Below are 9,981 nucleotides of genomic sequence, written 5' to 3' on the forward strand. Positions count from 1 at the left end.
CAGTCATCAGCTTCGACTGCTAGCATGTGAGTACCATACCGAACCTTCTGAGCTGGAGTGCAATCCATAACACGGAAGATTCTCTCGATCTCTTTCAACCATCCCAAGGCTGCATCTGGATCATGCTTCCCTTTAAACACCGGCGGATTCTCTCTTTGAAAAGTCGCCAAGCTACGTGATCCAGCATCTCCACCAGCATTTGGCAAGTTCTGCACAGCTTGTGCCATTGCTTGCATTGCGGCAGCCATTGCAGCGTCATTCCTTCCAGCCATTTCAACTTATCACCACAACACAACTTAAAAGTTAGATTAGTAACAATACACAATTGTTAGACAGTAACGACACGACAACTGGCCGGACAGACCGACCTGCTTTGATACCACTAATGTAACACCCTTCTAAAATACCCCAAATATTTAATTAGAATAACAATATATCAATCAGAGTAATTATGCAATTAAGGGTGTCACACAATCATTTCACACCATTCACCATAATGACTGTCATGCTCTATCATTAATTCAAAACATAAAGCATTTGCACAATACGCAGCGGAATAGAAATCAAATCAATCATTCAACACATGTAACACATTACATGAGAATTATTCAACAAGGTGAAACATCCCGTCCCGATGTTACATCTATCAGAGCATGACCCACTAAGGAGACTACACTAGACTCCAAGCACTAGCTTCTATTCAATCACTGCTCGTTACCTGAAAAATAGTTGTAAGGGTGAGTTCCTCAATCGATATAAAAAGCATTATAAAATATCATGTCATGTTAAGTAATTTGACACATTAATCACCCTAATCACATCACACATTCAGTAACGGCACATCAACTCAAACGTCATACTCAATATCAACACAAGCACCACTGCTCAATTAAATTAAATACTCATACAACAAACCAACAAATGCAACTCTAATGAGACTCGACTCGTCATGCATGTGGTACCATTTGGAGTAAAACTCCCAACTTAAAATTTGCCAATTTAACGAGGCATCAAGGCTTAAGCCTTCAACTTTCAACTTTTACCAATCCAGGCCAACGTGGTGTGAGCAAAGCTCCGACTTAATGCATATGAATTCCGACAACATGATAACAATAGCAACACAACAATGTCTTCAACATAATCAACTTATAATCAACTTTGACATACACGACTTTAAATTCCGACAACAGGATAATAATAGCAACACAACAATGTTTTCAACATAATCAACTTATAATCAACTTTGACATAAACTAAGTACTATATAATTCCATTCCAAAACGTACACAAGATTCAATTATCAATTTTTTCTCTTTTCCCACAGTGTTAACCGGTTAACGCCCTGGGTTAACCGGTTAACGCAGACAGAACACGCTTTCTGGCACAACTCAACAGTGTTAACCGGTTAACGCCCTGGGTTAACCGGTTAACGCAGACAGAACAGCAATATTTCAACAACTCGCAACAGTGTTAACCGGTTAACGCCCTGGGTTAACCGGTTAACGCAAGACAAAAAGCTTTTCCTGCGCTAACACGAAGCAGAATGCAGAATTCTCCGCATTTTCCGCCGTTGGAGGACTTCCGGACCTCCGATTCCAGTTCCGTAGAAAGCGATACGCTCGGGGAATCACGACTCACACAATTACCGATTCAATCACAGCTTAAACACAGTTTATTCATCACAAATTTTCAGCACTCATCATCCCAATTAGGGTCAATTCAACGGTTTATCACTACCCATTACATGTTAATCTATAATACCCATTAAACGACGATAAACCCCCCTTACCTGAATTAATCCGGCGAATCTTTAAGCTTCAAGCTTTTCTCTTCTCCAACCTTTGCTCTCTTGCTCTTCCTCTTTGCCCTTTTCCTCTTTTCAGCCGCTTCTCTGCTTTTCACGTAAAACCCTCTTTACCAAAAAAATGGAACTCTTTTTCCTTATTTCCAACTTATATATTTTCCAATAATTATTATTCCAATAATAATAATAATAATAATCCAATAATTCCAATTATTTTAATTAAATTAATAAATATAATATTAACTTAAAAAAAATAATTATCTTATTTTTATTGGGGTGTTACAGGGAACAAGATTAATAAAAGGTATTTTGCTGCTTATGGGGATACTCTACATGGAGAGATTGACCCAACCCACGACATAAAAAAGCAAAAGGGTGCATATGAATGCAAGCATGATATGTCACAGATATGTATGAATATTTAGTAATGAATGCATGATAGACAGGCAAAACTAGGAATAACTGGAAATGTTAACAGTTGCACAAGGATTCGCTGAGGAGTTATACAGGAACTTGTTGGAGATTTGTACTGAGATTCGCTGAGGAGTAGTACAGAGACTTGCTGGGGAGTTGTATTTGAGCATAACAATCAGGCTTCTTATGAAAAGTTCGTCTCTGCTGAGGTTTCTGTAGAAGAATGGAGATGCCTTCTACTTCAAAAATACAGGAGATTCCCTATGGTTTTTGAATTCATGAGGTATATGAGGATTGGACCTTTCTGAGGACTCCGCTGGGGATACAAGGTGTTATCCTCTGGAAATAAGATGATATTGTAAGAGAAGTCCTGCAATTCTTGAATTTGCTGATAATGCAGAAGGGATCATTCTTCTGGAAGACTCCGCTGGGGATAAAGTTCGCTGGGGATAGGTGGCATCTTTCCAGGGAATAAGAATATAGGGGAAATCCATCCTTGATTTTTTTGCTTTAATTATCATGGAGACTTTCTGTATCTGAAGACTCTGCAGGGGATTATGGTGTCTGATATCTGGTTACGAGATCTTTCCTCTAGGAGACTCTGCCGGGGAACAGTGATGTCTGACCTTTGAATGTAAATGAGAATTCAGAAGGAATCCTGTAATTCTTGAATTTGCTTAAAATGCAACACACTCTTCTTTACTACAGAACATTACTGAGGAGGAGACATATCCTTCTATTGAATGGACAGAGAACAACAGGAGATTCCCTGTAGTTTCTGAATATCAACTTTCTTCACTCGCTGAGGGATGGAGACCTCTGTATTACTCCTGCTCGGGGAAATCAAAGCTTCCTTCTCATCCTCTGCTGGGGACATTGCTGATCCCTCCTTAATAAATTACTGGGGAAATACCTGTAGTAATCCCATAGGCCAAATCTGTAACTTAAAACCTGGATCAAAGTCTTCATGATCAATTAACCGGGGAGTCTTCATGCCCCAAGTGAAGGGAACAATCTTTTTGAAATATTTCTTGCATGATCTCTTGAGGAAAACTAGGAAGCAAAACTGGGGATATCCAGAATCACAACCTCTGCTGGAGAAATATTACTGCCAAGACACCTGTGGAGATCTTTTCATCATATACATATGAGGATAGTAACATGAACATGTCTAGTTGGAATCACATGATTTTAGAATTACTGGGACCGCATGTCTCAATTCTTTTATTGATGTCCACAAATCAAAGTAAATAATCTTTATAGTTTTCAAAAACTGTTTTTAATTCAAAACTTTTGTTTCAAAACATATCTGTCAAAGTAAAAGAACTTTCATAAATTGAAATGAAAATTAAGAGTGCCAAGAAATATAGAAAGGCTCAAATTGATTTGATAGGATGGTAATCAGCCAACAGCATGATTCCATATATCTTTACAAATTGGAAAATGGGAATTTCGTGGAAAAAGGGTACGTTGAACTACAATGACATCATTCTCTCTTCCACTTTTGAAACATGTATTGCAGCCTTAAGAAAGTTGGAGAACTGTTGAAAATATTCTGATACTTCAATGATCTTGTCTCCGTTATGCAGTTACTTGCCTGAAATCCCTAACTTTTGCCTAGATTGCCCTTTCGGGTTTTCAATCTACCGGGATAATATTTTCTTTGTTTTTTATGTCTCTAATTTTTGCCTGGACCGCCCTTTCAGGTTTTCAGTCCACCGAGACACTCATTTTTGCCTAAGCCGCCCTTTCGGGTTTTCAACTTAGCGAGCTGTTCTTTTCATTTTTTAGGCGAAGTATTTCTTGACTGCATCTGTATTCACGGGACGTGGAAGCTCTTCACCATCCATGTTTGTAAGAATTAAAGCACCGCCTGAGAAGGCTTTCTTGACAACATAGGGTCCTTCATAGTTAGGAGTCCACTTGCCCCTAGAATCATTGTGAAATAGTATCATCTTCTTGAGTACAAGGTCACCCTCTTTGAATTCTCTCGGCTTAACCTTCCTATCAAATGCCTGCTTCATTCTCTTTTGATATAACTGTCCATGGCACAAGGCAGTCATTCTTTTTTCTTCAATCAAATTCAACTGATTGTATCTGCTTTGACACCATTCAGCCTCTGACAACTGAGTTTCCATTAGTATCCTCATTGATGGAATTTCAACCTCTATCGGTAACACAGCTTCCATACCGTATACAAGTGAAAATGGGGTTGCCCCAGTTGAAGTACGGACTGATGTTCTATATCCGTGTAGTGCAAAAGGCAGCATTTCATGCCAATCTTTGTAGGTAACAACCATCTTTTGAATGATCTTCTTGATATTCTTATTTGCAGCTTCAACTGCCCCATTCATCTTGGGACGGTAAGGAGAAGAGTTGTGATGCTCGATCCTGAAACTTTCACATAATTCATCCATCATTTTGTTGTTCAGATTGGAGCCATTGTCAGTGATGATCTTGTTTGGAATGCCATATCGGCAAATGAGATTATTTTTGATGAATCTGACCACCACTTGCTTTGTCACCTTTGCATACGAAGCTGCTTCCACCCATTTGGTGAAGTAATCAATTGCCACGAGAATGAAACGGTGTCCGTTGGAAGCTTTGGGTTCAATCATACCGATCATGTCAATGCCCCACATTGAGAATGGCCAAGGAGCAAAAATCACATTCAAAAAGGTTGGTGGTACATGAACCTTATCAGCGTAGATCTGACATTTGTGACACTTCTTTACAAATTTGCAGCAATCTGATTCCATGGTCAACCAGTAGTAACCAGCTCTCAACATCTTTCTTGACATAGAGTGGCCGTTTGCATGAGTACCAAAGGACCCTTCGTGAACTTCTTTCATCAACATTTCTGCTTCCTTTTTGTCAACACATCTGAGTAAGACCATGTCATAATTCCTCTTATAGAGCACATTCTGATTAAGGAAGAAACTGCCTGACAATCTTCTCAAAGTCTTTTTATCTTTTTCTGTTGCTCCAAGAGGATACTCCTGAGTCTGAAGGAAATGCTTGATATCGTGGTACCATGGTTTATCATCAAAACTGGCCTCAGCTGTAAACACATGTGCTGGTCTATCAAGTCGCTTGATCACAATTCTGGGTACTTCGTTTGGAAAACCCACTTGATACATTGAAGACAACGTAGCTAGAGCATCCGCCATATGATTCTCATCCCGAGGAATGTGATGCAATTCAACCTTGGTGAAGAAAGTCAACAATCTTCTTGCATAGTCTTTGTATGGGATCAAGCCAGGGTGGCGTGTTTCCCATTATCCTTTGATCTGATTGATAACTAACGCTGAGTCACCATAAACAGTAAGATTTTTGATGCGGAGGTCAATGGCTTCTTCAAGACCCATGATACAGGCTTCATATTCAGCAATGTTGTTTGTACATTCAAAGCAAATTCTTGCCGTGAAAGGAATATGAGAACCTTCTGGAGTGATAATGACTGCACCTACTCCATGTCCATAAACGTTGGAAGCTCCATCAAATACTAAACCCCATTGAGAATCTGGTTCAGGCCCTTCTTCAGGAAGTGGCTCTTTACAATCTCTGGATTTTAGGAACATGACATCTTCATCAGGAAACTCATCCTCATTATCATCGTGATCTTCAACGGGTTGGTGAGCAAGGTACTCAGCCAACACACTGCTCTTGATAGCTTTCTGGGTATGATACTCAATGTCGTATTCTGATAACAGCATCTGCCATCTTGCAATCTTACCAGTGAGTGCAGGCTTCTTAAAAATGTACTTGATTGGATCCATTTTGGATATCAACCAAGTGGTGTGACTTAACATATACTGCCTCAATATCTTAGCAGCCCAAGCCAATGCACAACATGTCTTCTCGAGTAAGGAGTATCGTGATTCACAGTCAGTAAATTTCTTGCTTAAGTAGTAAATGGCATGCTCTTTCTTTCCAGTTTCGTCTTGTTGACCCAGAATACAGCCCATAGAATTCTCAAGCACTGTCAAATACATAACCAACGGTCTTCCAGCAACAGGTGGTAACAAGATAGGAGGCTCCATGAGGTACTCTTTGATACTGTCAAATGCTTTCTGACAATCCTCTGTCCAAACACAATTCTGACTCTTTCTCAGCAATTTGAAGATAGGTTCACAAGTGGCAGTCATGTGAGAAATAAACCGGGATATGTAATTCAATCGTCCTAGAAAAACTCTCACTTGCCTTTCTGTTTTTGGTGCGGGCATCTCTTGGATAGCTTTTACTTTATCTGGATCAACTTCAATGCCTTTTTGGCTGACAATGAAGCCCAAGAGTTTACCTGACCTGACGCCAAATGTGCATTTGTTCGGATTGAGGCGAAGACGGAACTTCCTCAATCGTTGGAACAGCTTCAATAGATCTACTAAGTGACCTTCTTCTGAACGAGACTTCGCGATCATGTCATCCACATAAACCTCAATCTCTTTGTGCATCATGTCGTGAAAGAGCGTTGTCATGGCTCGCTGGTAAGTAGCACCTGCGTTCTTCAACCCAAACGGCATCACTTGATAACAAAATATTCCCCATGGTGTTATGAATGTAGTTTTTTCCATGTCTTCGGGAGCCATTTTGATCTGGTTATACCTGGAGAATCCGTCCATGAAGGAGAATATGTCAAACTTTGTTGTATTGTCTACCAACATGTCAATGTGAGGCAGGGGGAAATCATCCTTTGGGCTTGCTCTATTTAAGTCACGATAGTCGACACACATTCGTACCTTCCCATCCTTCTTAGGAACTGGCACAATATTTGCTATCCACTCTGGATACACTGAAGTGGCAAGAAAACCAGCATCTATTTGCTTCAGAACTTCTTCTTTAATTTTGACGGCCATATCTGGATGTGTTCTTCTTAATTTCTGTTTGACCGGTGGACATTCTGGCTTCAAAGGTAGCTTGTGCTCTACGATGTCAGTGTCGAGACCAGGCATATCTTGATAAGACCAAGCAAACACATCTACATACTCTTTCAACAGGCTGATCAATTGCTCCTTGACCTGTGGGGATAACAATGCTCCAATTTTGACTTCTTTCACATTTTCTTCCGAAACCAAGTTGACTGTTTCCAAAGGCTCCTTGTATGGCTGAATAGTGTCTTCTTCATTTTCAAGCTGGCGGGCGACCTCTTCTGGAATCTCATCCCACTCTTCCTCTTCAGCTTCGAATACAGAATGTTCAAAATTGGGAGAGGGCATGATGTCATTGTGTTCAACGGGTTTAAGTAACCTGTACAAACAATTGTTTTTAGAGGACTGACCATGACATGCAAAAATGTGTTCTTTTTAAGGTTTTTTTTTTTGTGTTACCATTTTCCGAAAAAGCTGAAAAGATAAAAGGACACAAGTGTATAGGAACACAAAAGATCTTTTTCATGGATAGTACGTTTTTGACAAAAGTGCCCATTTTACAAAATTAATGCTTCGCGCTTTGGGCTAAAGCGGAAGATTTTTGAAAACTAAAAAGCTTAATTACTTTGATATGTGGACACAATGTGGGATGTCAACTGCGGTCCAGTTCTTCATAACTACTCCTGGTGTCACAAATTTGGGGCCTTCGTCTTCTGTCTTTTTCTCAAAAGTATCCTCTTCAACTGCTACCATGTTGATAAACCCACCGCTGTGAAATATATCTTTGAAAGGTCGCACCACTGAAGTCTGCACTTGTTTTCCATCAACAAAGCCTAATCCTGCATGGTTAACGTTTTCTGGCAACTCTATCACCTTGCCCCACATTTCTGTAGGACCTGTCTTGACAATCTGCTGGGCGTCTTTGAATGACGCGATTGAACCTTCACTTTTCTTGTAATCATCGATGGTCAGGGCTTGAAATGGAGTTTGAACAGCCGTCTCGTCTACTTCTATCACACTAAACGATGAAAGGTGGCTAATCAGCATAGCCTGCTCCCCATTAACCGTCACTATTTGCCCATTCTTGACAAACTTTAACTTTTGGTGTAACGTGGATGTAATGGCACCCGCCTCATGAATCCATGGGCGTCCGAGCAGACAGCTATAAGCTGGCACTATGTCCATAACCTGGAAAGTGATTTGGAATACGTGTGGTCCAATACCAATAGGCAAATCAACTTCTCCAATGACTGTTTTTCTTGATCCATCGAACGCTTTCACAATAATTCCACTGTGCCGCATTTGCCCCCCTTTGTACTTTAGCTTCAACAAGGTAGACTTGGGCATGACATTCAGAGATGAACCGGTGTCAATTAGGATATTAGACAAAGAATCCCCTTGACAATTGGCTGAGATATGGAGAGCGAAGTTGTGATTCTTTCCTTCTTCTGGCAGTTCTTCATCACAAAAGCCTAAGTCATTGCACGAAGTGATGCTGCCTACAACATTGTTGAACTGCTCTGCTGTTATATCCTGTTCTACAAAGGCTTGATCAAGCACCTTCAGTAGTGCTTCTCTGTGGACAGCTGAGTTCAATAATAAGGACAGGATCGAGATTTTTGACGGTGCCTGTAGCAACTGATCTACCACTTTGTAGTCACTGAGCTTGATAATTCTGAGTAGTTCATCTGTTTCTTTGTCAAGGGTTGAATTGCTTGTTTGCCCTTCTGCTTCTCTTGTCACTGGTACCACGACTACTGGATCTTTCTCAACATTTCTACTTGGGATAACCGGCGGAGCGAACACGCGGCCACTGCGCGTCATTTGGCTATTTGCTGCGATATTGGTAACTGAGGCTAAGGTTTTAATCTCGACCTCTTTACCGTTCTCAATAATAGTTGTTGCATAGCGGTAGGGGACCGCTTTATATGAAGTGTAAGGCATTGGGCCCGGAGGGCAAATCACCACTGGCTCCCTCGGATGATAAGCTATCTCTACTTTCTCTGGAATGTTGAAGCAAGGAATGATGACATTCACCTCTTGTTCTTGTGATTCTGGAGAACTCACTTGTCTAGAAATCTGAATCAAACCCTGATCAAGGACGCCTTGCAAATCATCTTGAATCTTTCTACAACCTCTTGAATTGACTGAACATGTACCACAGATCTGGTGGTCATGTTGGAATAGACCATGAGCACATAAAATAGAATGAATTTCAACCAAAGACTGCCGAATCTCCTCTATCTTCGTAACACGTTGTTCATTGAGACAAACTTCTATACTGTTCACTGATGAAGGACCATGACTTGGCATTGGATTGTCCTTCACATTGGGACCCATGCTCTTGAAGGTCAGGATACCTGCTCTTGTCAACTTCTGTACTTCCAACTTTAAAGCAAAACAGTTGTCTAAGTCATGACCTGGAGCATTCTGATGAAAGGGACAAGATACCTCTGGCTTGTACCACCAAGGTAGAACTTCTGGTACAGGAGGTCGTGGTCGTGGTTGCACAAGGTTTTTAGTGATCAAAGCTGGATACAATTCTGCATATGACATTGGAATTGGATCAAAATTGGTTCTTCTTTGCTGCTGTGGTGGACGTTGTTGTAACTGATGTTGATGTTGTTAAGGTTGATGTTGTTGCTGATACTGAGTATTCTATTGGAAGCGGTTGGTACGCTGCTGAGGGTATTGGACTTGAACTGGAGCGGAAGTGATTACTGGAGTCACGGCTGCTATATGTTGGTGTTGGGAATGGTAAGGATAATTGATCCTTCTTGGATGATTATAGGACACAGCATTAGTTTCTTGTTCCTTCTTTTTCATAAAACCGCCGTACCTCTTTGCCCCGCTTGAAGATGAACTTCCTTCTCTGACTAGACGCCCTTCTCGAAC

General features: G+C 40.7%; 1 protein-coding gene across 1 annotated transcript; it reads right to left on the reverse strand.

The window, feature by feature from the left end:
• Nucleotides 1–474: 474 nt before the first annotated feature.
• Nucleotides 475–9,642, reverse strand: LOC127096431 (uncharacterized). The gene is made up of 2 exons (XM_051034999.1): nt 7,768–9,642; nt 475–510 (listed from the first exon to the last, which is right to left on the reverse strand). The coding sequence occupies exons 1-2, from the start codon at nt 9,640–9,642 to the stop codon at nt 475–477; spliced, it is 1,911 nt and encodes a 636-aa protein (XP_050890956.1).
• Nucleotides 9,643–9,981: the final 339 nt, after the last annotated feature.

The sequence above is a fragment of the Lathyrus oleraceus genome, chromosome 6 (assembly GCF_024323335.1).
Source record: "Lathyrus oleraceus cultivar Zhongwan6 chromosome 6, CAAS_Psat_ZW6_1.0, whole genome shotgun sequence".
Classification (NCBI taxonomy): domain Eukaryota; kingdom Viridiplantae; phylum Streptophyta; class Magnoliopsida; order Fabales; family Fabaceae; genus Lathyrus; species Lathyrus oleraceus.

Coding starts and splice junctions, on each gene's coding strand:
- LOC127096431 (XM_051034999.1), bottom strand. CDS start 9,642: ATGTCATATGCAGAATTGTATCCAGCTTTGATCACTAAAAACCTTGTG. Junction 511..7,767: donor CCAAATTTGTGACACCAGGA/GTAGTTATGAAG, acceptor AATTAATGATAG/AGCATGACAGTCATTATGGT.